General features: G+C 44.5%; 1 protein-coding gene across 1 annotated transcript in view; it reads right to left on the bottom strand.

Annotated features, from left to right (window-relative positions):
* Positions 1–1,482: 1,482 nt before the first annotated feature.
* Positions 1,483–27,164, bottom strand: part of C5H6orf52 (chromosome 5 C6orf52 homolog) — a 32,226-nt gene continuing 6,544 nt past the window's right edge. The window contains 2 exon segments of the mRNA XM_037206446.1: positions 1,483–1,523; positions 24,241–24,366. Of these exon segments, the coding sequence (XP_037062341.1) occupies positions 1,483–1,523; positions 24,241–24,366 (167 nt within the window).

Here is a 27,164-nt window from a genome sequence, read left to right as displayed (position 1 = left end):
TTTTTGAGACAGGGTTTCTCTGTTTAGCCCAGGCTAGCCTGGAACTTACAGAGATCCGCCTGCCTATGCCTCCTGAGTGCTGGGATTAAAGGCTTGTGCCACCATTGCCTGGCCCTAAGTTATGATTCTTAACAGTAGCAAAATTACAGTTATGAAGTAGCCACAAAATAATTTTATGACTGAGGGTCATGACAACATGAGAAATTGTATATTAAAGGGTTGCAGCGTTAGGAAGGTTGAGAAACACTGCACTAAGAGCTTTTGGTGGATTGCCTCAGTTTATCACAAGGGACCCACAATACAAGTCCTATTATGATTTTCCCTTTGTAGGGCAGACATTGTCACGCAAGCAACAAGTTGAAAACAGAACGCTCAGACCAGACTATTTGACATGCGGCCATTCCTTCTGGCCCCATTGCATGGTTCCATAATAAACTTCTCTAGTTGGAAGACAGTTTGATGTTTCTAGACTAGGGGTGTTATGATAAAGGAAATATTTATAATCACATCCTCCTCCAATCTACCCATCACCCCAAGAAATCACGTCAATTCAGCTGTTTCATCATCTCCCTGCTGTAGATGAATTCTAGATGATCTTATTAAATAAAAAAACATGGAGCCAAATATAGGAGTGAAAGCCTTAGAGATAGGAAAATAGGGAAAGCCACCAGCCAACCTTACCTCACCAACACTGCAGCTTCCAAAAGCGAGTTACTTCCTGTCTAACCACGTCTATATGCCTTGCTGTTCTGCCATCTGATTTGCTCTCTCTGTCCAGCTACATCACTTCCTCTTCCTACCCAGCTCTGTCACTTTCTGTCTGTCTGTACAGACCTCCAGACCTCTAGGGTTGGTACTGGGATTAAAGGCGTGTGTCACCATGGCTTGGCTCTGTTCCTTAGTAGAGATCCTGCCTTATTGGAGAAATTATTTTGGCCACTCCACGTAGTTAAAAGGATATTTATTTAATGGCGAAACTCACAAATTAAGTAATGGGTAGGTCGCAGGGTCTGGGGAAGGTGTAATGCAGTCCAGCAGTGTTCTCCGGAGCTCTACACAGTCAATCTGCACTGGTCAGCGTCCCGGCACGAGAGAGCGCCCAGAGCGAGCGCTGGCCCATCCAGCTCTCGGGTCCCCAGGCGCCTCCCCTCGCCCCGCCTCGTAGGCGTGACAGTTGCCAGAGTCTCAATGGGGGTTGGAACTTCCAGAACCAAGTTGGAATGGCTACCCACTACACTGCCTGTTAAGTGATAGGATGAAGGGCGTGTGCTACCACTGCCTGACTTCTTTGTTATAATGGCTGGCCTTTTCCCTCTGATCTCCAGGCAAGCTTTATTTATTAAAGTACAAATAAAATAAAGTTTGCCTAACTGCGTCTGCTATCCCAATTTACACATGTTTAACCCCTTATTTCTCCTTCTTTCTTCGTCTCTCCCTGGTTTCATTTTTCTCACCTTGTGTGTGAAAAGGAGAAATACAGCTTCATTTTTCAACCCTTGAGAGTTCATGGTAGGCACAGATCCCTGTTGATAAAAGACAGATTAACCAAGAGGAAAAAAACCGAAACAGCAGCAAGTGTATCGTCATTACATGGTGTCCATTCTATGTAAGAAAAGGGACCTCCAAGGAAGTAGTTCTCTAAATAGTATTTTAACACAGATCAGTAAATCTTAGCATGCTGACAAGACAAAGGAGCACACAACTTCAGATCTCCAAGCAAGAGAACTCCGGGAAGGCAGCTGTTTCCGGAGATTCCTGTTGGCACCATCTCCAAACTGCTAACAGCCCAGCCTGGCAGCCAGCAAAGAGAAAACCTACATCTCATCTCAGGCAGGAATTGAAGAGGTGAGAGGAAAAGACCCTTTGCTTTTCTGTTTGGCCATCATGAAAACAGAGGGCAAGACAGATGCTTCTTCTTCTTCTTCTTCTTCTTCTTCTTCTTCTTCTTCTTCTTCTTCTTCTTCTTCTTCTTCTTCTTCTTCTTCTTCTTCTTCTTCTCCTTCTCCTTCTTCTCCTCCTCCTCCTCCTCCTCTTCTTCTTTTCTTCCTCCTCCTCTTTCTTCTTCTTTTTTCTCTTCCTCCACCTTCTTCATTTGTTTGTTTTGTTTTGTTTTTTTGAGACAAGGTTTCTCTGTGTAACAGCCCTGGCTATCCTAGAACTCCCTCTGTACTGGCCTCAATCTCACAGAGATCCACCTGCCTCTCCCCTGCCCCCAAGTGCTGGGATTAAAGGTGTGTGTGCCACCACCTCCAGGCTGAGACACTCACTTCTTAAAACTGCCTCCCACTCCATTTTTAAGGAAAACGGTTCCATTTCCTTCTGATGATCTCCCACATAAATCTCTTTTTGGCCAACCTTCTCCAGCTTTCTCCCTTTTACTTACTGGTTACATCGATCTGGACATGAGTAGTCTCAGGATGGATTCAGGTGTCCAGCATCTCTATTCCTGCCCTAAGCACTGCTGTATCAGGCTGGGCACCATCACTGCCGGCTGCCTCACTTGGTCTCGCTACCACCGGGGCTCTTACAAGGATGCGCCATTTTCTAAACATTTCCACCACCACCACATGCCATGACTGCTTCAGGTTTTCTCCACTCCCAGATTTCCAGCCTCCTCCACTGACCTCGCCCTGAAGATGGTCTCCCTCCCAAAATCAGAGTAACAAAGCAAGCAACCTGTAATTCTACGTATAGTTTGTCCCATAAGCTTCCCAGTTAAAAAACTGTACCATCTGATACAAATTGCACCATTTCTGCTATATCACTACCCAGAGGGCTTGCTGTCCTATCACAGAGATGACTTCCCATGTTGACATGCTGCCACATCTGGTGTAATGCTGTTATGATTAACAAGGGACTGCCCAGAGTTGCGCATAACTCACATCACAATTCCAGCACTCAAGAGGCTGAGGTAAGAGGACTGCTAAAGGTTTAAGGCCAGCCTGGGCTACAGAGTGGGACTTTGTCTCAAAACAATACAACAACAGTGAATTAAACACAGTGACTCTAGGAGGTTATCATGAAGCTGAAAAGTTCTTACTGCTTAATGACATTAGCAGCCATCCTAGCATCTCTGATTCGGGGTGTCATAGCCTGTGGCTCAACCCAGGTTCAGCCACCCATCCTTGAAAAGCCAATTAGAAGAGTCCAATAACAGTGGAAATTGGAAAAGGAGATTTATTCAACGTGGCCACATTGGCGAGAACAAAGTGAGCAGGTGACCCCTCCCAAGTCCATCTTTGGGGTCCCGAGTGAGATTAACATCTAAATCGAGGACCAAGGCTATACACATCTAGCAGTCCCCAAAAGGTGTGGCCCACCACTGTCTGGGCTTCAGGCTCACCCTGTCAGTGGACTGTGAAGCTGTTAGAACTCTGTGAAATTTCTTTCCCGGAGACAAGTTCCCCTCTGGCTGGGACCTTCTTCTCCCAGAGCGAGATTCAGAAGGGGGGAAGTCTCATTTCTTTAGAGTCTAATGTTTCAGTAGTCTGATAGATTGGGAGACACTGTCTCTCTTTAGAATATCTTCATTTTTGCCAAGTCTGTTACATCAGCCCAAAGCATCCCTCTTGTGGCAACGAGGCACAAAGACACCTCCTACCTACCCTGTAAAGAACTACAGCACATATGAAGATGGACACACAATAATCTGCTACTTGTTTGTGTATTTACAATGCCATCTTTATCTTTTGTGTTGTTACTTTAAAGCATAAACCTTCTATCTAAAAAGAAAGAAAGAAAGAAAGAAAGGAAGGAAGGAAGGAAGGAAGGAAGGAAGGAAGGAAGGAAGGAAGGAAGGAAGGAAGGAAGGAAGGAAGAGGCCGCATTATGTGGGCAGCAAATCTCATGGCTAGTTTATCTTAATGGTGTCAAGAGCAGGGGTAGTGATTGATCGATGCCATCTAGGTTACACAAGTCACTCTGTGGTGTCTGCACAAGGATGAAACTGCTTGGTGACACATTTTACAGCATATCCCTGAGTGATAAGTGGCACATGGCTGTATTTCTATCAGTGCTCTAGATTCGGTTCATTCACTCATCCAAGGCTGGTTTGGATTGAGTGGGGCAGGGTGAGACCAAAGATGAACCAGAAATGACCCAAAAGCCAGCAGAAGGGCAACTGGGAGGCGGGGACAGATGAAGCAAGAGGTGGGTGTGTTCTAAAACACCACTTGTTCCGGTACCTAAAGGAGTCTCTGCCCGGCTACATACTATGCATCTTTCTACTTTACTCACAATAGCAAGGAAAATGGGACCAGACTAGATTTTCCTCAATGGATGAATGGCTAGTGAAAATGTGATTTAAATGCAAAATGGAATTAATTTAGTCATAAAAGGAAATTTGCAGAAAAGTGAATGGCTCTGGATACTCTTACGTAGATGAATTGCTAAACAGTCTTATTAATAAAAACCTGGAGCCAGATATTGGAGTAAAAAGCTGAGAGATCAGAAAAGCAGAAAGAAGCCAGCCACATTCTTACCACTTGGAGATCCTCCACCAAAGAGACCTACTTCCTGTGTATCCACACCTATATGCCTTTCTGTTCTGCCATCTCATTTTCTCTTTCCACCCAGCTACATCACTTCTTCTTCCTGCCCAGCTCTGTCACTTCCTGTCTGTCTATACAGACCTCCAGACCTTTATTGTTAGTGCTGGGATTAAAGGTATGTACCACCATGCCTGGCTCTGTTCCCAGTGTGGCCTTGAACTCACAGAGATCCAGACCTATCTCTGCCTCCCAAGTGATAGGATTAAAGGTGTGTGCTACCATTGCCTGACTTCTATGTTAATATAGTGGCTGGCTTTTTCCTCTGATCCTCAGATAATTTTTTGGGGTGCACAGATAAAATATCAGTACACTGTTATAATAAGTGATACAGAAAGATAAATACCATATGGTATCTCTCCTATGTGGAGCCTAGCTTCTAATTTATGTATATAAATATATATGTGTGAGTGTGAGCCTGGATAGACATCATATAACCAGAAAAGGGACCACAGATGGGAAAAAAGAGGTTTTGAGTCAGGGGATGGGGCACAATAGAGCAGCTGGAACATGACAGCTGAAAAGAGACGGCTTGGGGAGAAGGGCACAAGGCAGGGTAAGGATATTGTGGAGAAGAGGGGCAACCTAATTTGATTTCAGTGGCTAGGGTAAGCATCATAGCCGAAAGGGACTCTGAGGGAGGAAAGGGAATCTTTCAGCCTACGGGGTGCATACAGTCCGTCATCTAGGAGAGCTGGGGCAGGAGCTCAAGGCAGGAACCTGGAGGCAGGAACTAGAGCAGGGATACAGAGGGCACAGATCGTGGTTTCTTCTCATGGCTTGCCAAACCTGCTTTCTTACACAAGCCAGAATCATTTGCCCAGGAGTGGGTACCACCCATGGTGATCCAGGCTCCCTCTTATTAACCACCGATCAAGAAAAGACCCCCACAGACACGGCCACAGGCCAATTGGATGGAGGCAGCCCCGCAATCGAGGTTCCCTCTTCTCAGGTGACTCTAGCTTGGGTCAAGCTGCCAAGAACTGACCAGCACAAGGGGATAAGGAGAATCAACAAAATCAAAGCGTGAAAATGACATATTGGGTCCAGCAAGATGGCTCGGAGAGTCGGGACTCTTACTACCAAACATGATGTCCCTGAGTTCGATCCCTGGACCTCCCACAGCAGGAGCAAAGTGATACCCCTCAGTTGCCCTCTGATCTCCACATGTACACTATGGCATGTATACCTAACTTCCCCTACCCAATAAATAAGTAGTTTAAAAAACTGAAGAAAATGCCATAATGAAACTTATTCCTTTACATGCTAATTAAAAAATAATCACTAGCAAAATGTAGGCTAGAGGTGCACACTGTGATCCCAGCACTCAGAAGCTGAGGCTGGATTAGCAGAGGTGGAGGCAGGAGGATCAGAAGTTCAAGGTAACCCTTAGCTACACAGCAAGTTGACGGCCAGCCTGAGTTACACGAGACCCTGCCCAACACACACACACACACACACACACACACACACACACACACACACACACACACACCACTTGGGAGTGTTTTCTCAACCATCAAAACACATGAAGAGGATTGTGTTGTGGTTTGAACGAGAATGGCCCTCATAAACTCATATTTTTCCTTGCTTGTTCTTTTCTCTTTCTTTCATGATCAAACCAGGGCTTCAAGCATGATAGGCAAGCTCTCTTCCACTGAACTACATGCCCAACCCAAATGATTGCTCTCATAAGAGATCTGGCCAAAGGTATTCCATTCAACGGTGAGAAACAGCCTGATACAGGTTGTAGCTAGCTTGCAGGCTGTATAGAGAACACTGCCAGCCCCTAGGCCAGAGTTTCTGCCTGGTATACATGACTTCCTCACAGCTGCAACCCATACGCAGAAATTCCCTACATTAAAATTTTTCTTTAAATTATTTACTGCGGGGGGGGGGGGGGTGGGGGGGTGGGGGTGGGGGTGGGGACGGGGGACGGGACATGTATGCCATAGTTTGGTGGTCAGAGGACAGGTTGTGAGAGTCATTTCTCTTCTTCCAGCATATAGGCTCCAGGAAATCAAACGCCGGTCATCATGTGGTCTCCAGGGATGGGATTTAGGTGGTTAGGCTTGACAGCAAGGGCCATTTCCCACTGAGCCATCTCCCCCATACAGTAAGCCCCAAATTTAAACTTGCCAAACTTTAATTCCCTTCCAACGTGTGTGTCTATCCTTGGAAGAACTGGACATGGTGAGCATGCCTTTAGGCTCAGCAGAAGCAAGAGGATCTTTGTGAGTTCAAGTCCAGCCTGGTCTACAGGGCTACACAATAAGACCTTGTCTCAAGAAACAAACATCTCCTCTTGAATGTCTCATTGTGACCTTAAAAGTCAACATATCCCAAGGTAACCCAGACTCCTCCATTGCCCCACAAACCAGGGCACACTGAGCCTGCATCCTGCTGTGTTCCTGATACCGCTCTTTCCACACCACTCTGCATCCATCATTTGGCCTCCTGCAACCATATTCTAAAGGCGCTCCTAAGACCTCCTTTTGTCCCGTTATCCATGTTGTAACTAATGTGATGCTAGAAAACCGCAAATCTGATATTTCAAGAACCTGTATCTTTTTTTATCTAAAAGTTATGAACTCAGACTAAAGCCTACAACCTTGACGGGATCTGTAGCCCCCCCCTCCCTCTTCACCTTTGTCTCTGACTCCCTCTCCTCTTTCTCCAGCCATGTTGGTGCTATATGTGTCTGTATATATACATTACATACATACATGTGGTCTTTGTGTATATATTTTTAATCTTAGAAAACATGAAAGTTTATTCATTAGACAGTATGTGGACATCCTGTTCCATACAGGAATGGAAAGGCATTACGGGTTTCCTTAGTATCGCACAGTCTGGAAAAAAATAATTAAGAAAAGAGTAAAGGGGAGGAGAATCACACAATATTGGGATCCATCTAACATTATGAAAAAATCTACCAAGAAACAGTTCAAGAAGAAAACCCTTTGTTTCTACAGTAGCTCCAGTTTGTGGTCTTTGAAGTGACTGTATTCCATTGACAGCGTCTTGGTATCAGGAAGCTTCGTTTAAGCAACCCCATGTGCAAATATTAATATATTGCATCTCTTGCCATCACTCTGACAATCAGAACCATATTTTGGAGAACTGTTTTGTTTTTTTTAAAAAAAAAGGGTTGAGCTGAAAGTTTGGCCTGAAGCTCCGATCTCTTACATCCATTTGAGTGTAACATCCACAGGAAGCTGGAATCCGCTGAAATCCTGGTTGAGGTTAGGAGGATCCATGAATCTGGCGAAATGGTTGGAAGAGATGGTGATGGCCTGAAATACCACAATGAGGGTTTGGACTCAGTCCAGATTTGCCAGTGTCCTCTGAGTGTATGAGAGAGGCTGCTGGCTGCTGCTACTTGCTATGTATCTGTCTTCTGTCCCACACTAATTGAGGGAGAGAGAGAGAGAGAGAGAACCGGCTGCTATTTGCTGTATACCTGTATTCTGCCATACACTGAGAGGGAGAGAGAAAGGCCCATCTTTCAAGGAGCCACAGAGGTATGGCAGATCAGTGATAGAAGAACCAAAACAGATCCCAGGGATGGGGGCTAGCGATAGCTGCTGGAACATGTCCTGAAAGCTATCAGAATATTGGGGTTTCCCAGCCCATCGCTCTTACAAAACCCTCCCCGGGTACCATCACAATATTTGCACATGTTGTCTATGGTACTCTTACTGTTTTGCATTTTCAGATGTCCCACTCTGACATATGTGGGACTGTTGATGTAACATTTTCTTAGTGCATTTGGGCAGCCCAGTTTTCTGGCATTTCTTGATGGCTCTGAGTTCTTTCCTTTCTGCTGTGAATTTCCAGAGTAAGCTCCTAAGGGATTGTTTTGCAGGAGTCCATCTTTCTAAATGCAATACCATGGACTCATGAAGCTCCAAGTGGTCTTGGCTAGTTGGGGATCTTTTTCACATTGCAAATAAGTACTAATAGTTGACCATTATCTTTCATGAATCTCCAAAGCCACGGAAGAATGGGAACTAGAAACTGTAACTTTGACAAAACAAAAAGAAGTTGAAACTTCGAAGCAGAAAGTGTGCAGTTTGCAGAGCCATGGAGTGCTCAGTGGTGCCAGGAGAGATGTAGCTAGAGTTTTCCTGCCTTGTCCACAGTCAGGACCAATCTTTATCACCCACCAGTCCCACAGCCGCTAAGACCCAACCAAGTAAACACAGAGACTTATATTGCTTACAAACTGTATGGCCATGGCAGGCTTCTTGCTAACTGTTCTTATAGCTTAAATTAATCCATTTCCATAAATCTATACCTTGCCTCGTGGCTTACTGGCATTTTCACATGCTTCTTGTCCTGGCGGCAGCTGGCAGTGACTCCTTCTGCCTTCCTGTTCTTTTACTTCTCCTCTCTGTTAGTCCCGCCTATATTTCCTGCCTAGCCACTGGCCAATCAGGTTTTATTTATTGATCAATCAGAGCAACTTGACATACAGACCATTCCACAGCACAGCCAAGTGCAGACCATCTCAGACATCTGCACTTAGGCCCCTGGTCCTAATCATCTTCTATGCGGACCTGCTGGGTAAAGCCACGAGGAACCCAAGAACAGGACATACAGAACATCCCACAGCAGGAAGAGACAGCAAGAAGGTGTCCATTTCTACAAACTCCAGGAAGACTTCTCTAGGGTGAAGGGACATCCCCAGAAGTATCAACACACACACCCCTCCCCTGTGACATCAGCAAGATCAGGCTGTCTGAAATTCCTATCAGAATGCCCATGAATTTTGTTTTGTTCCAAAGAAGCAAAGGAATAAGAGGGTTCATGAGGTGATTCACACAAGTCAGCTACAACCACTCACCAAAACTCTACCAAAAATATGTTATTCTTTTCTAAAAAATAATTTATTTATTCATATTTATGTGCATTGATGTTTTTGCCATGGTGTCAGATCCCCTGTAACAGGAATTACAGATAGTTGTGAGTGCCGTGTGGGTGCCGTGTGGGTGCTGGGAATTGAACCTGGGTCCTCTGGAAGAGCAGCCAGTGCTCTTAACCACTGAGCCATCTCTCCAGCCCCTAAACATGTTATTCTTAAAAAGTGAAATTTCTGAAGGCAATGGTAAGGATATCCATTATCAGTCTTAGAATTAGCATAGAAATGACACTGTAGCTAGTTTAATAGGAAAAAAACCTTCATAAGAATCAAAAAAAGGAGCTAGAGAGGTGGTTCATAGTTAGGAGAGTTTCCTATGCCATCATGAGGACAGGAGTTCAGATAGCTGGCACCCACATACCAGATGGGCATCCTGTAACCCCAGCTCCAAGGAGGCTGAAGACAGGAGAATCTCAGGCTTGTTGCTTTCCAGCCTAGCAGATCCCCACCTTCAGGGAGAGAGTCTACATCAAAGGAGCCAGTGGGAAGTGATGGAGGAGAGAACCTGGGGCTTCCTTCTAGTCTTTGCACATAAGCCCAGGTGTTCATGCACATGCACACACACGTGTACACACACAAACATGGACACACACATTGCAAAAAACATATCTTTAAAAGATTAGAAAAAAGGGCTGGGGGGGGGCACACCTTTAATCCCAGCACTCAGGAGGCAGAGCCAGGCGGATCTCTGTGAGTTCAAGGCCAGCCTGGGCTACAGAGCGAGATCCAGGACAGGCAACAAAACTACACAGTGAAATCCTGTCTCTAAAAACCAAAAAAAAAAAAAAAAAAGAAAGAAAAGAAAGAAAGGAAAAAGGAACTTTTCTCTCATATGTAGCTAGAGTTTTCCTGCCTGGCCCACAGTCAGGACAAATCTCTGTTACCCGCCAGTCCCACAGCTGCTCAGACCCAACCAAGTAAACACAGAGACTTATTTTGCTTACAAACTGTATGGCCATGGCAGGCTTCTTTTTAACTGTTCTTATATCTTAAATTAACCCATTTCCATAAATCTATACCTTGCCACATGGCTCATGGCTTACCGGCATTTTCATGTGCTGCTTGTCATGGCAGAGGCTGGCAGTGTCTCTCAGCCTTAGTCTTCCACTTCCCAGAATTCTCTTCTCCATTTGTCCTGTCTATACTTCCTGCCTGGCTACTGGCCAGTCAGTGTTTTATTTACTAACCAATCAGAGCAACATATTTGACATACAGAACATCCCACAGCACTCATATGTATTTTTTTTTTTTAGTTTATTTTAAATTTTACATTCATGAGTGTTTCCCTGAATATATAGCTGTGCCATGCATACATGCTTGGTGTCCACAGAGGTCAGAAAGAGGTGGAAGTTACAGGTGGTTTTGAGTCACCATGTGGTTGCTGGGAATCAAATCTGGGTCCTCTGGAAGAGTAGCCAGTGCTCTTAACTGCTGAGCCATCTCTCCGGTCCTTCTTATTTAAGGCAAGAAGAGAAGTTTTACCATATTTACCCAGCCTTTATCTGAGCTTTTAGGGACATTTTCTTAATTATTACCAGAAACTTCAAAAGCAAGGCCATTAGTAGTACTTAGACTTCTCTAGGAGTGTACATTATTTATTTGCTGTAATTTTCTTATATTCCATTTAGCTTTTCCTTGGATTAATATTTTATATGGTTGGAGTACATCTTTGAGTAATCATTTAATAAGTGTTCTGAAGGTGGTGCAAACTGCTTGTGGTTTTCATTTCCATTCTTCAATTATAGATAAAGATGAATTTAAACTAAGTCCCATTGCAACTTCGCTTTGGTCACTGTTAGCACCAAGTGTCCCTAAGGAAGAATTTGGCACCAATGAGATTTTTCTTTTTTCTGAGGAAAGCTTTCTATTCTCTCTCTTTAGAATCTTCTGTAGCTTTCTCCTTGTTTTTGAAAGCATGGAATTTCATTAGGAAGTATAAATGTATGGACTTTTAATGAATTAATGTTCTTGACCATCAATGTGCACTTCCAACAATAAGGTTCTATTTGTCCTCTGTTCTTGGTTGTTTTTGTTCTTTTGGGGGCCCACAACCCAGGTCCCAAATAAATCACACATGGAGGCTTATTCTTAATTATAAATACCTGGCCTTAGCTTGGCTTGGTTCTTGCCAGCTTTCCTTGAATTATCCCATCTACCTTTTGCCTCTGGGCTTTTCCTGTTCTCTTATATAAATCTTACTCTTACTCCATGGCTGGCTGTGTAGCTGGGTGGCTGGCTCCTGGAGTCCTCCTCCTTCTCTGGCTACTTCTTTTTCCTTCCAGATTTCTCCCTCTATATATTCTGACTGCCAGACCCACCTATCCTTTCTCCTGCCTCACTATTGGCCATTCAGCTCTTTATTAGACCATCAGGTGTTTTAGACAGGCACAGTAACACAGCTTCCATCTTTCCAACCGCTCATGAAGCTCCAAGTGGTCTTGGCTAGTAATGGATCTTTTTCACAGACTTACACAAATACAACAAAAATGTGGGCGCCATGGGCCATGGCCCCCGACTGGGAGTGGCTGCGGCCTTGCTTGCTGACCTTGACCAGATGTCCTCCCTATTCAGATTCCCTGCCGGTATCCACCCTTCTGAATGCTTAAGGGAAGTTCCTTGTTTGTGTATCCTGCATTTTGGGCGGTAACAACTTAGATGCAAGAATATAGAACATTGGGTCTGGAATGTAGACCATTGGTAGCGAACTTCTGCCCTCCGGGGGTTCCTCCATTTGTGCTGTAAGCCTGTATTTAAGGTTTCTTCCCTCTTTCAATAAACGGCATTCGACATCCAATCGTACGAATGACCCGCTGTCTCTTGTCTCTATTTTTTAATCCGCAGCCCTTCGCTCAGACATGGTAAACGGGTATCGGTAATGCGGGCGTTACCACTACACAAAAATAAAAGTAACACACCTTAAAATAATTTCTACAATAGTCCTCAGTTCCTGAAAATGATTTTCTCAACTTCTTTGAAAGCTCCTGTCATTCATATTGACCCTGAGGTCTTTCCTTCTGGAAAAGAACTCCACAAGCTATGGTAGAGGGACCAGAGCTCAGTTTCTCTAAGCACATGTCTGTTTCTTAGTCTGCATGGCTCTTCCTTTGAGCTTCTTGGCACTCATATAGTTTGTCTCTGTCTGGCTCTCAGAGGCTCCCAGCAGAGGCATCTCTGCACATGGCCTTGAGCATCCAGATGCAGCTTTGTTGGTAACATCTGCAGCATCACACCTGACAACACAGGTCCTCCAGTTCTTTGGGTCCTCTTGAAATCAGTGTGTCTTACTTATCAGAATGCAGGGGTTCAGAAGTAGTTATCTGTATCTTCTGTCCATACAGCCATATCCCCCCACCTCTGCCCCCAAAGCTCAAATGATAAAAGAAAAATATACTGAAAATATCCTTTTATGTCAGGGTCTATATTAGTTTCATATCATTTTTGTTTATGTTTATCTTTTTGTTTTTTTAACAAACTCCTCAAAACATAAATGTATCATCATTTCACAGTTCAACAGCACAGCATCAGGCCTGGTCTCACAGAGTGAAGGTCATATGATAGCTTGACTTCGTTCCTAACTGGAGGCTCTCTGCTCTGCTGTATTGTATCCTGAATTAGCTTGGTCCTGAAAATCCTGGGGGCATCAAAGGAATAAAGAAAAAACTGGCATCAGGTGGCTATGCTTGCTCAGATGGAGAGCATCTCCTACTGGACAGCCCAGAACCTCGGTGTGTTTATTATGTACAGCACAGGAGGTGGGGTCAACTAGACTGTGTGGGGGCCTGAGAACCAGCCGTCTCAGGCTGTAAACCACTTGTGTTAAGATCAATCCACGTGAGTCTATTTAATGGGCAATAGGGATTTATAAAGCTATAAACCGAGGAAATATACTCATGATTACAGAACGGAGTAGACAGCAGAAGTCGTCCTCTGATCTGACTGGGAGCCAATCCACCTGGCAGTTTGATCAGACCAGGAAGTAGGCAGCAGGGAGGAGAAGGGGCCTGTGGCCCTTCTCCCTTTCCTTTCAAGAGGTCATGTACACTGGCAAGAAGCACCACCTCCTTCGGGTCCTATAGCCCAAGGTCATGGCCGGAGCAAATACCACTCCACTCTTGAAGGAGGGAGCTGCACTTGCTAGTTTTTGCACACACTGATCAATCCGTGGTAAACACTGGTACTTGCATACACTGTCAATACTTGCACTCAGACTGGAGGAAGTCTGCTGCGGAATATTCCTTTATACTGTGTGAATATATGTTGCTGTGATTGGTTTAACAAACAAGCTGACTGGCCAATAGCTGAATGGGATACAGTTAGGTGGGAGAGTCAAACTGAGAACGAAGGGATGAGGAAGGGCGGAGTCAGAGGAGTTGCTGGCAAAACAGAGAGAAGCAAGATGAGAAAGTCATACTGAGAAAAGGTACCAAGCCATGTGGCTATACATAGATAAGAAGTATTGGTTAATCTAAGTGTAAGAGCTAGCTAGTAACAAGCCTGAGCTATCGGCCAAGCATTTGTAATTAATATTACATCTCTGTGTGGTAATTTAGAAGCAGCTGCCAGGATAGGAAACAGGTGGTCATGATAGGAAACATCCACTTACAGAAGTCTTTGCCAATTCTGAGCCTGACTGACTGGAGAAAGCTTTGGCGTACTGTGACTAAATACTGAAGGGCTCTGGCATGGTCTTCTTTTGAGTCTTCAAGACTAGTAAACATGAAGATACACCAGAATTCCTTTTCTGATGCTAGTGTCTAAAGTAGAACAGATGGCCTTGTACATGCTAAGCTCAAGCTCTACCACCCAGTTAGATCCCTAGTTAGAGTATTGGGATACAAATTACCCCTTCCTTTGTTGTGAGATATTTGTACACTGTGTGAAGGTATATTGCTATGATTGGTGTAATAAAAAGCTGAATGGCCAATAGCTAGGCAAGAGGTATAGACAGGACTTCAGGGCAAAGGGAGCACTGGGAAGAAGAAAGGAGAGAACACAAACAAGACATGGAGGAAGTCAGACATATAGAATTTTTAAAAAAGGTAAAAAGCCATAGGGCAAAAAGTAGATTAATAGAAGTGAATTAATTTAAGTTATAAAAGCCAGTTAGCAACAAGCCTAAGCTACAGGCCAAGCTTTCATAATTAATAATAAGTCTCCATGTCATTATTTGGAAGCTGACTAGTGGGACAGAGACAGAATCATTACATTCCTTAACATATTTCTTTTTCTACAAAGTCCATTGAATACTCTTCCTTTTCTCAAAGCCAGAGAGTGACCAAAAGGTCATCTCAAAGGTGGGTAGAGACAAATGGACACTCTCTAACATATCTAGAACTCCAGAGATACCTTGGGAAGAAAGAGATAACAAAGTAGAACTCTTCAAAGCCTCTGGGATTGTAGAGATGGGGGATTCTTGTTGGGACTGTTATCAACCAGCTGGCTGGGGTCAGTTTGCTCTACCCAGATGGAAACTGTGGGAAAGCAAGGAGAAAGAGTTCAAGTGGTGGGATGTGGTAACTTTTGTAGCCCTTGGCATTTGAAGGCAGTGAGCAATTGGCAGCAGGTAGGCAGGCACAGCAGCAGGTGGGGCCCTCCAGGGTTGCAGTTCTCACACAGGTCGCAGGTCAGAGGACTCTGCTCTCCTGGGGCTGTAGCACTTGTGTAGATCTGTGAAGCTTCGACTGCTCAATCCTTGACCGTGCCCAGTGTAGCTTTCAGGCCAGAAGCACCCAAGACCCTTGGCCCTGAAGATCTGACAGCTTTTTAGAACTCTTTGAGAGACCAGGGCCTGCAGTTTCTCTTTTGTTTTTGTTTGTTTGTTTGTTTGTGAAAGGGTCTCGCTGTGTAGTCTTGCCTGGCCTGGAACTCACTATAGACCTCTAACTGATAGAGATCCACCTTTCTCTGCAGAGATCCCTAGTGCCGGGATTGAAGGCGTGTGCCACCCACCACACCTGGCTCTGTACAGTCGTCTATGCTCTCTCAGTTTCTGCTGTTCATCCTCTCTCTGCCTCCGCTGTTCCCTTTGCTCCCACCTGGCCATTTCCTCAGACTCTTCAGCTGCCTTCTCTGCAGCAGTCAAATGTCTGGGCCTCTCCTCCAACTCCCCAAGTGGACAGAAGTTCCTATATAACTAGAAAGGGGAGGGGAGTATTCGACCAGTCACAGCAAGCCTCCCATGCAATGTGGGTTTGTATTTGCATCATTCACTGCATTCTCCTTTAGTACCAGCTGCAGCAGTATGGGAAGCACTCCCCCTCTGGACTGAGCAGACATGCTTACAATGTTATTCAGGGTTCTCTAAGGCTTGGTTGCCACAGCAAAACGTCTGGTGCTGTTTAAAATAGCAAAGACTGCGTTTCCCACGACTGCTCTTCCTTCAGGAGCCAGAGCAAGCAATGGTGTTAGCCGCAGAGCGTTTCTAAGTGTCCATGGAGTGTTCAAAACAGCTGGTATTGGCACAAGAGTGGTCCAGCTGGATGTTTAAAGGAAAGTGCTTTTCCTGAAGGCAATCAGGGAAGCAAGACACAACCACCCATTAGGAAATCATAGCCCTCCACCCCACCCTACCCCACCACGAATATATAAAAATGAGAATCAGAAGGGGTATTTACAAAAATCCAAGTTATTGTAATGCTGGTAGGGATTTAAACAGATATTTAACAGTGATTCCATCAGATTTAAACAGTGGCAATGTTAACACCTGCCCCGTGCCCGGGGAGAAGTGGGTCCCTCTATCTCAGTCCACCCATCATCCTCTACAAACACTCAGCCATGTACTGCATGATCATCAGTGGGGGCATCTCTTGTTCCTTGGCAGTCCCCAGGGTGTTCGGCATGACTCTGGAACTCATAAATGCAAATTCTGGGGCTTCATCTGAGACCCACTGAATCTGAACCCCCACGGGGTAGAGAAGTGAGGAAGACACTTAGGTTCCTCTCTCCGTGGGGTGCTCCTGATGTACCCTCACCTTGAGTAATCCCCACTAACAAGAGGAAAGGCAGGAGTTTTAATTTAATTACTAATCTATGTCTAGAAATTTAGACAAGTAGTTTGTTTGCACCCCTCCTATAAATATGGAATGAACTGGGCCTCGTGGCATAGTCTTGTAATCTCAGCTATTTTGGAGGCAGAGACAGGAGGATTACAAATTCAAGGCCTATTTGGGCTAACATGGTGAGTTCAAGACCAGATTGATTGGTCAATGTAATAAGATCCTGTCTCAAAATTCTTTTAAATTTTTTTTAAAGGGCTGGGGATCCATCTCAGTGGTCGAGTGTTTTTCCATCAGTACAATCAGTACATCTCCAGGACCCAACAAAGGAAATAGAATAAATGCCAGCCTGACAATGTTTTAGACAGGCAGCTTCCACACCATAGAGTCAGCCAGCTACAGACAGGAAACGGTCAAGAAAAAAACATTTTGTCTCTACTGAACACGTGCAGACTTCTGGTCTTTGTTCCCAGAGCCAGACAGGGTGGCGACTATTAACAGAGCATTTGCTCAGCATTACACACGACTTCAAAATTATTTAAAGTGCACAGATAACAGTACTTGTGGGTAGAGGCAGAAGGATCCCAATTCAGAGGCTAGCCTGGGCTATGGAGCAAGGCCGTGTCTTCACAGTGAATAGAACATACAGGCGAACACTCCAGCTGTTTCATCTGGTGCCCAGAATGGTCCAAAAGCCCCCTTTGTGACTCACAGGGACAAGTTGCTCTCGCCTTGTTTCTGCGACTTTCAGAGAACAGTGTGTGGAGAAATCTTCACTTTCTCAATTCCCTCTTTGCCATCAGCGCTTTCCCCAGCTTCGGAGGTGAGGAGGGCCATAAGGTGCCACTCTTAGGGCTGTGGCAATGGCTTTTCTTGTTGCTCTGAATGAACTGGAGGCCATTTAAAGGAGCGGGGGCTTATTTTGTCTTATTGAGGAGACACAGTCTGTCGTGGTGAGGAAGGCATGGCAGCAGAGTTATGAGGCAGCTGGCCACACCAGCTTTTTAGTCAGGAAGCAGAAAGTAGGGAGGACATGGGGCCTCAAAACCCCCCCCCCGCCCCCCTGTGACTCATTCTTCTAGCCAGGATTGACTTCCTAAAGGTTCTAGAACCTTCCAAAAGAGTGCCACCAACTGAACTGTGGACCGAATGTTGAAACACACGAGCTGGTGGGGGACATTTAACATTCAAACTACAATATGAAACCCTTGATAGAATGAAGCAAGGTTTTCATAAAATGATATTTCTGAAGTGTAAAGGTTGTTAGGAAATGAAGTCTCTCTTCCTTTTGGCATTGGTTCTGGAGATTTGTAACTCTGGGGGGTTTATTATCTCCCTCTGTCCTATAGGGTCAAAGGATCAACTCAGGTTGTCAGGCTTGGTGGCAAGTACATTTACCTGCTGAGGCAACTCCACAGATTCTCTTTTAAATGTTATTTACATGGTACTGGGGATGGGACCCAGGGCCTTGACAACATACTAAGTCCCCAATCTACCACTGAGGAACACCCTTGGCAAGCCTATGTCCCATTTTATTTTTAATATTAAGATGTCACATTTAGCCAGGCAGTATTGACACAGGCCTTTAATCCCAGAACTTGGGAGGCAGAGACAGGCAGATCTCTGAGTTCGAGGCCAGTCCTGTCTACAGAGTGAGTTCCAGAACAGCCAGGGCTACATAGAGAAACCCTGTCTTGAAAAACCTTTTTTTTAAAAAGTGTCATCTTTAAATGTAAAATGAAATGAACAGAGAGTGCAAGTCTTAATCAGAGGGAAAAACAGTTAGCCACTATATATTAATGGTTGTCTTCTTTTATGGTTTCAATCCCATGAAATTCAAATGTCTGCACATGTCTCTAGGCCACTTTCCTCTCTGAATAGGGCTTCTCATCATCAGTGATGGAGAAAAAGTACTTTCTTTGAATACAGTTTTGGAGTTATGCTGTTTTAAAACATGATGGAGTAAATTATTAGAAACTACAATGCTGCTTGGACTCTGTGGTGTTGTGAAATATTAGTTAAAGATGTGTTACGTTTGTTTATTCTGTGGAACATTTGTTTAATGATGCAAAGATGTGTTGCATTCTTTTATGTTGCATTTGTTTAACTCTGTGAAGCTGTGTTACTTTGCCTGCCTGAAACACCTGATAGTTTAATAAAGAGCTGAATGGCTGAGAGCAAAGCAGGAGAGAGAAATAGGTGGGACTGGCAGGCAGAGAGAATGAATAGAAGGAGAAGAATGCAAGAGGGAGAGCAAAAGGCGAATGAGAAAAGGAGAGGAGGACACAAGGGGTCAGCCACCCAGCAATACAGCCAGACAGAATAGGAAGGAAAGAAAAGGTATACAGAAATAGAGAAAGGTAAAAGCCAAGAGGCAAAAGGTGGATGGGATAATTTAAGAAAAGCTGGCTAGAAACAAGCCAAGCTAAGGCCAGGCATTCATAAGAAAGAATAAGTTTCCATGTGTTTATTTGGTAGCTGGGTGGCAGGCCCCCAAAGAGGAAAGAGTAAAACAAAAACAAAACAAAACAAACAAACAAACAAACAAAAAAACCAACAACCACACTGTGGCCCTGCCACACTGCTAGAGGGGTTTCTACTCTGGCCTGATTTCTACATGCAACTTAATGTTGATTGTTAGCAGTCAACAGCCATCCCATCTGCAGAACATACATACCTTTAGTGCATGAATTTAGCATACTCTTTCCAATGTCAGCTAGGTGTGTCAGGTAAAGGGGCTTATTCTATGGTCTGGTCCATTTGGGAAGTGCTTAGAAACGGCACATTGTCAGAGCCTTTCACCCAAAAACATGGAGAGGAAAAACACAGCCTTTCTGGGATGAATTTGAACATTTCAACAGCCTCTGTTTTGAGCTGTTCATCTCTTTATAGAACTCATGTGTTCTATAAACCACAGTTTGGAAAGTCATGGCCTAAAACACATCTGCCTGGTCCCTGAAGACAGTTCATGTCTTCTCACTCCACACACTGGTTTCTACCCCACATCAAGGGTGTTCCACAAACAATTAAAATGATAAAATTTTTATAATGATTTTGTGTGTATATATTTTCTGTGTGTGATTAAAGCAGTGATTCATCTTCCCTATATTATATCAGTAAAGTATGATATATTTTTGTCAGATTGCTCATTCTAGAAATTGTCCAATTTCATTAAAAATAAATAAGCTTGATAGAGCCAAAAAAAAGGGTGTTCCACACTGGAATATGGGTGTATTGCTTGCCCACACTTCTCTGACTTTAAGAAGCCCATCTTGGGCACCATGTCTAAGCATTTATAGCAGCATCATTCATAATTACCAATGGTTAGAAACAACCCAAAGACCCACCCATGGATAAATAAGTACAATGTGGCAAGCATAATCACTGGCATACTATTCAATCTGAGAAAGTAAGTTCCCATATGCTGCAACACAGATGAACTTTGAAAATATTATGCCAACTGAAAATGCATCAAACACAAAAGCAGCAGCTTGTATGATGCTATTTGCTTGAAAAGTCCAAAGTAAGCAAGTTCATTACTACAGGAAGAGAATTCTGGATGTCGGGGGATGTGTGTGTGTGTGTGTGTGTGTGTGTGTGTGTGTGTGTGAGAGAAAGAGAGAGAGAGAGAGAGAGAGAGAGAGAGAGAGAGAGAGAGAGAGAGAGAGAAAGGATATGGATGGTGGTGATAATTACATAATAACACATGTATTAAAACTATTGAAATGTATCTTAAAATGGTTAACACAGTAAACTTTACCTTATGTATATTTTACTGCCACAAAAACTTTAGCTGGGTGTGGTGACACATAATCCTGTAATCCCAGCACTAAGGAGGTTGAGGCAGAAATATTAAGAATTTAGGGCCAACCTGGAACAAATAAACAAAAGACAAGATAACTTTTTTCAGGCACTTACTTATGTGTGTGTGTGTGTGTGTGTGTGTGTGTGTGTGTGTGTGTGTGTGTGTGTACCACTACAGTGTTTGTGTAGAGACAGAAGACAGCCTTTTGGGAGTGGGTTCCTGCAGTCTTAACATACAAAAATGGTACCTACTGTTGGCTGAGGCTGGGCAGGAGACATGATCAGCTTAGGGAGTCTTCTGCTGAAACCCAAATTATAGCCCATTGAGGAGAAACGGAGACATATCATTAGATTTCTGCAATGGGTCATTTTCATTGTCAAATTGATTGGATTTAGAATCACCATGGTATGGCTGTGGGAGTATTTCCAAAAAGGTCTAACTGAAGACAGAAGACCCACACTACCTGTGGATCACACCATCCTATGGGCTAGGATCCTGTACTGAAGAAAGAGGAGAAATCTGATTGAGTACCAGCACCCCTTTCCTCTTCTCCTCTCCCTCCTCCTCCCCTTCCTCTTCCTCTTTTTCCTTCTCCTCCTCCTTCACTGTGGACATGATGTGACGGACCACCCCATGCTCCTGCCACACCCCCCACACCATGACGGATTATATTCTCTAGAAGCAAAAGCTCAAATAAACCCTTCCCTCCTTGTCTGTCAGCCATTTTTGTCATATCCACGAGAAAAGTAACTAATGCAGTCTCAAGGCATCCAGCCACCATGGTGATGCAGCAGCAGTCACAGCAGAGTCATGGGGTGGCTCTCAGCAGTCTCCCCCATCCATCACCATGTTATGATCCAAATGAACTGTCCTCCACAGATTTGCGTGGTTGAGGCTTGGTACCCAGACAGTAGTGCTGCTTGACATGGTTCTGGAAACTTTAAGAGACAGCATTGGAGGAAGTATGTCTCTGGGGACATGGCTCTGAAGGTCATCCTGGGTCCTCAGTTCCTTCTTCATTCTCCGCTTCCCGTCTGGCCTGAGGTGATGAACTTTTCTGTCACAAGCTTTGATCACCATGATGTTCTGCTCAAGCACATGAAGCTGACCAAGTGTGGTCTGAACCCTCCGAAACTGTGAGACCAGATGAGCTCCTAAAGCTCTTTTCTCAGGCATTTTCGTCACAGCTACACAAAAAAAAAGTAATTCCAGCTCCCCAGAGGGAGTAAGCAAGGACCTATTGACTACTACTAGTCTAGGCCTTCCTAAATTTACCTCGTCAGATACCTGGGATTTCCATCCTACTGTCTCAATGGTTTCCTCTTTCTTAATAAAGCAAAACGTATCTGCACTAGAAAAGAGTTGTCCAGGCCTTGGTCATCAATCACGATGAATAAGACAGCCTCTGCTTTCCCTCTCCACTCACACAAAAGCACTGCCTGCCCTTGATCTCACAGATGAGATAATTCCAGGCAGAGTAATGGTCCCCACAGCCGGTAATCTATGACCAACCCTGCTTCCAAGGTAGAACTTTGTCACCATCAATTAGGTAGGTCCCTGTTAACTTGCCACAGAAGGACTCCCCGCAGGCCCAAGGACTTGGTAAACCTAACTGACTATCAGTCGTTCATAATGTGGCCAGTCAGGTCTCAGAGTCCTCCCCTCTCTCCACACAAGAGGTATTCACAATCTCAACACCACAAAGCACCTGCGCTGTGGTTAATTTTTTTCCCCTAGAACCATGGGCTCCTTGACTTCTGTTTTCCTTTGCAGCCAAGTAAGTTTTCATTAGCTGAAACTGTTCCTTCTCATCGTCTGTTGCTACCGTTCGGCCACTGCCTTCCCAGGGAGCCTCTCTACCCACTCGAGGCTTTTTATCTTGGGAACTAAATCTGATCTGCTTATGTAAGTGATGTTTTACTAGAACACAGTGTGGCTCTGTTGTCTCCTTAAACATCTGTTCTTCACGAGCAAAGCTGGATCCCTGCGAGAAAGACAGGATAGCCTACAAATAAAAAGTACTTCTCTGGACCCAGGTGTGGGGCTTCACACCCGCAATCCCGGAGGGGTGAGGATGGTTTCTAGCTCCAGGCTGGCCTGAGCTACAGACAACGTGAGACTCAAAAAACCAAGAGAAAACACAAAAAGTATCTCCTTGTTCTAACTTCATTTAGCCACATTTTTTTAAAGTTCCATAATCTAAGCACTTGGGAGCTCAAGGCAAAAAGATCATGACCTTGAGCCCAGCTTGGACTGTATAGTGAGACCATGTCTCAAAAACCCAATTCAACCCAAGCATCAGCAACCAAAAGAGTCTGCTTGCCTCATTTTCCCCTCATCTCCAGGGCTGGGATGTAAGTATGCACCATCATACCCAATTTACGGGACGCTGAGGATCAAGCCTGCTTCATGCATGCTGGATAAGCATTTAGTCCCCCCCCCCTTGATTTCTATACAAGATTGATGTAAATGAGATCAAATTGGTTGTCCCTTCAAAACAAATATGCAAACAGTATGGATTTGTAGTCATTTCTCTAACAAAGGATTACTTGACTAAATTTAAATCCTTGCCCTGCTGATTTGTGTCTGTGTTTTTTTTTTTTTCATTTCACTATCAAATCCTAGAGCAAACTTTCTGATTCAGTCTCAACACACCTTCCTGGAACCTGGTGACCATTACTATAATCTTAGGTGAGGGCACGGTTTCTCCCCTGGGGGTGGGGCATATGGCTATGTCTGGGGACTCTTTAGTCACATTATGGTACAAGAGGGCTATGGGTATCTTATGGCAGAGGTCAGGGAAAATGCTCAAGATAATCCTTATGGGAAGGAAAGTCTGGGCTCAAATGGCAAGTGGCGACAGGGTGGGGTGGGGAAGTCCTGCTCCCTGCCTTCGTTTGCAGCAGCTACAGCCCACCAGGCTTTCTGAGGGGCTTTCGAGGGCCTGAGCAGCAGGGGTTTCAGCATGAGCTAAGTACCTTTGCAAAGGTGATGTCTGATCCCTTTACTTGTGGCCTGACCAACCCTCCTAAACATATGCTTTTAGCTTTCAAGTCTATGACCTCAATCCAGGGGTCTCCCTGAAGTGTCTATTTGAGGCAAAACAATAAACCAGAGCACAATAAAACCTATTTGGGTTTTTATAGTTTGTTATTTTATGAATATCTGTTTTTTCCTGCATGTACATCTATGCAATATATATATATATGGTTCCTGTAGAAGAAAGAGGAGGGCATCAGATTCCCTGGAACTGGATTTGTGTTGTTTACATGTTGTTGTTGGAGGAGAGGTATTGGATGGATGAGGTGAATGTTGTTCATGCTTAGGAATCTTCTTGTTCAACTGAATGACTCTCTGTTGCCTTCTGTGGTTAAACCAACTTCCTTAAACAGAGCCTGAGGGCTAGTGAAGATTGAGCATCTAGCTCTAATTGACATTTGCCAGACAAGATGCCAAGGGAGATTTTATATCCCATGTGCATCTGATTTCTCCCCATGGGAGTTTACTGTTACAGGAAGTCAGCAAAACACAGTAGCAAAGGCCACCAACCCTTGAGCGCAAACCCATCTCTGTAAAATCTGCCTTCCAATGTCATCTTGTGACTTCTGCCTCATCAGTCATGTGAATTCTTCTGGAACCAACTTGATAACACACTTCCTGGAATAACTGTGCTGGTAATCTTTACTTATATCATATCATCATGTCATTCTCACTGAAGTCCCAGAAGTTTATATTTCCATACGGTTTCTGAGGGCTGGGGGCATAACTCAGTGGTACAGAGCCTTCCTAACACATGCGAGACTCTAGGCTCAATCCCAGTACCAGGGGAAAAAAAGTTAATAATATATTCAGAATCTAATATATTCCTGGAATTTTTTTCTCCAAAGCCAAAGCAAGATACAATTAATAGGGCAGTTGGAGGACATAGTGAATACTTGTCTCATATTGGGGAGGGTGGGCGGGGCTCACCAGGGACGTTAGACAGGATGGTGTCCACAGGCTGCCAGTGACAGGTCATGAGGGAGTCGTCCAGTTCTTCACTTTCTGCCATGAACTTCTTGTTTGATTCTTCAATACTCAAATGAAGGTTTGGGTCTGCAGAAGCCATTACAGACAGGAGAGAGACAGTTTCACATCGGGCTCATCAGGAACCTGGACAGTTGGAGGAGATGGAAGAAAACAGAAATCCAAAGGCGTTTGGAGGAATTCCTTTCAGGAAAAAGCAAAAGCCAAGGATGAGACTGGAGCTTCTGGCCTGAGAACTCAGGAGGATGCTTTGTAAACAGCATCTCTGCTTACCAAACAGACCTATGTAAGTGAACAAGCTTCATGTATCAAGTAAGTCTAAAGCAGAGAACCTGATCTCCACTTTCGAAAGCCTGGAACCCATGATAAGAGGTCATACCATGACCATATATAAATATATCTGGGTTTTCCTTCCAAGGTGTCAGGCTTCCTGAGGTTCCCCAAAACACCAAGGTCACTTTTTTTTTAAAAAACTAACCCATTTTCTTCCTCCTTGCATTGAATATAACTGAAGAAGCTCTTCGTAATTTTTGCAAGTCTAAATGCATACAGCACCATCATTTGCCTCCCATGGGTTCATATTCCGTGGCAAGGATGTCAGGGACTGAATGTTGTGTCCCTCCCTGAGTTTCATATACTAAGTCTTAGCACTCATTTTGAGAGTCTTTGGAGCTGGGACCTCGGGGGGCAGATGATCGAGTTTGGAGAGGTCATGGGGTAGGATCCCAGTCTGAGAGGACTAGTGCCCTTAAGTGAGAAGGCATCAGAACTTACTTCTTCAGGTTTAGTATCAACACCAAGGAGAGATCTCGTGAGGGCATTCAGAGGAGTACATCCACATGCCAGGGAGAGAACTCCTGCCAGAACCTCCTGGGCCTGGGTCTTCCAGCCACTGGAGCTGAGTGGCCAGGGCCTGGGAAACCAGGGGGAGGAGCTTCTGGTGTGTCAACCACTCTGCCTGTGGCACTTGGTCACAGCGGTTCTAGCAGACCCATACAGTCCCCTTTCGCATTCGTTACTGTGAAATCACCTGCATCAGCCATTGGTGGTGTGTTGTCTGAACCTTAGTCTTTTGAGCCATATTTCTTTTGAGAAACCTGAGCCTGGGACTTCCAGTCACTAGAGCTGTGCAGCCAGGGCTGGGAAATTCCAGTCTGGGTCAGGTAGCAAATGCCTTTAATCCCAGCACTCAGGAGGTAGGGGCAGAGGGAAATCTCTGTAGTTTGAGGTCAGCCTGGTCTACAGAGTGAGTAAGTTCCAGGTCAACCAGGACTACATAAAATGATCCTGTCTAAGACTATATTTTTCTGCCTTTTCTCCTGAACTTTCTGAATTTTTTTTCTTAAGTTCAGTTCCAGGTATCTTTCCTGATCAGTTAAGCAGTTTTGGAGGTTTGTGTTGTTTACATGTTGTGGTTGGAGGAGAGGTATTGGGTTGACATGACACCCTTAGGTGTGAGCATGCCCTCTCTCCTGTAACCTGTGGTGGGGAGTGTGATGAGTAAGCCTATTAAATGCAAAGGCAGGGAGATTCACAGCAGCCAAGGTAGACAGCTGTATCCATGCACACTGGGAATGTCACATGGAAAACAGTGAATACCCAAATTCCCAGTCTCTTCAGTTTTCTCTTCAGTTTCCCTACTAGAAATTTAAACTCGTCTTTTTGGGCAGCTGGTGTTTGGGATTGATTTCTGTCAGCTATGCTTCTCTGGGTCTATGACCTAGCTGTCCCTTCTTGTGGTTATTGTATGCCAGATGCTGTTAGGACACACAGGAGCTCTTTAGTTGTCACACTCACATATCCTCTGAGTTAGAGAGGACAACCCACTTTACAGAAAGGAAACCAACTAGACAGTAATCTGTCTGGGGTAGTAGAGCTAGTAGGTAGGATTGGAACCCTGACAGTCTGGATTGGGAAACTAGATCTTTGGGGGTGTTGTTTTTATTTTTGGAGACAGTGTTTTTGTGCAGCCCAGGCTAGCCTCAAACACATCATTTTTCTGCCTCACAAGTGTTGGGATACCACACCTAGCTTACTACCATGTCCTCATTGTATGTTGCATAGCTCATGAAGGCAAGAAGAGCAGGCTCACATTTTAACCCAAAATAAATCCCATGAGAGCTGAAATAAGCACCCTTTGTTCCTACGTAAATCTAAAGACTGACATCTAGAACAACCAACTGATACAAATATTTCCTGTCTCTTAAGGGAAAACAACAAGCATGCAAACTCCATGATGGCCTCCTGAGCCACAAAACCACAATCACCTGCTCCCTTCTTTAAGGTAACAAAGGATGGGTCTGCCCAGCCATGGCTCAGCAGGACTTGGCTCCCATTTCTCCATCTCTCCTGTGAGTACCAATAGGCAATGGCGCCCATTTCTCCATCTCTCCTGTGAGTACCAATAGGCAATGGTGCCCGTTTCTCCATCTCTCCTATGAGTACCAATAGGCAATGGTGCCCATTTCTCCATCTCTCCCTTTCTCTTTTCTGTGACAAAGTATTTTCTCCCCTTCTTCAAATATGACACATTCAAAAACTTTCTGTGGGCCCAAGTCTGTTCTTTTCAGAACAAATGAAAACTTGAGAAAATACCTCCAGCTTGTCACTCCAGAGCTACCTCTTGGGTCCCCAGTAATCAGTCAATGGCCTAGAGGGAAACCAGGAAGCCATAGCTACAGAAACTACCTCCTGCTTTTTTTCTTTAAAAAATAAAATGTGGGTGTGGGAAAGGTCCTGTGTTCCATCTCAGCCCTCACAGACAATATGAAGCATAATTAATCCTTAATTCATTTGCACTGACATTCATATAATAGGTAAAATGTGTTTGCCCTAAGTCCTAGAAGCCCAAGATTAAGGGGTGGTTG

This window comes from Peromyscus leucopus, chromosome 5 (genome assembly GCF_004664715.2).
Source record: "Peromyscus leucopus breed LL Stock chromosome 5, UCI_PerLeu_2.1, whole genome shotgun sequence".
NCBI lineage: Eukaryota > Metazoa > Chordata > Mammalia > Rodentia > Cricetidae > Peromyscus > Peromyscus leucopus.
Note: the sequence above shows the minus strand (reverse complement) of the source record. Positions and strands in the feature narration are given on the sequence as shown.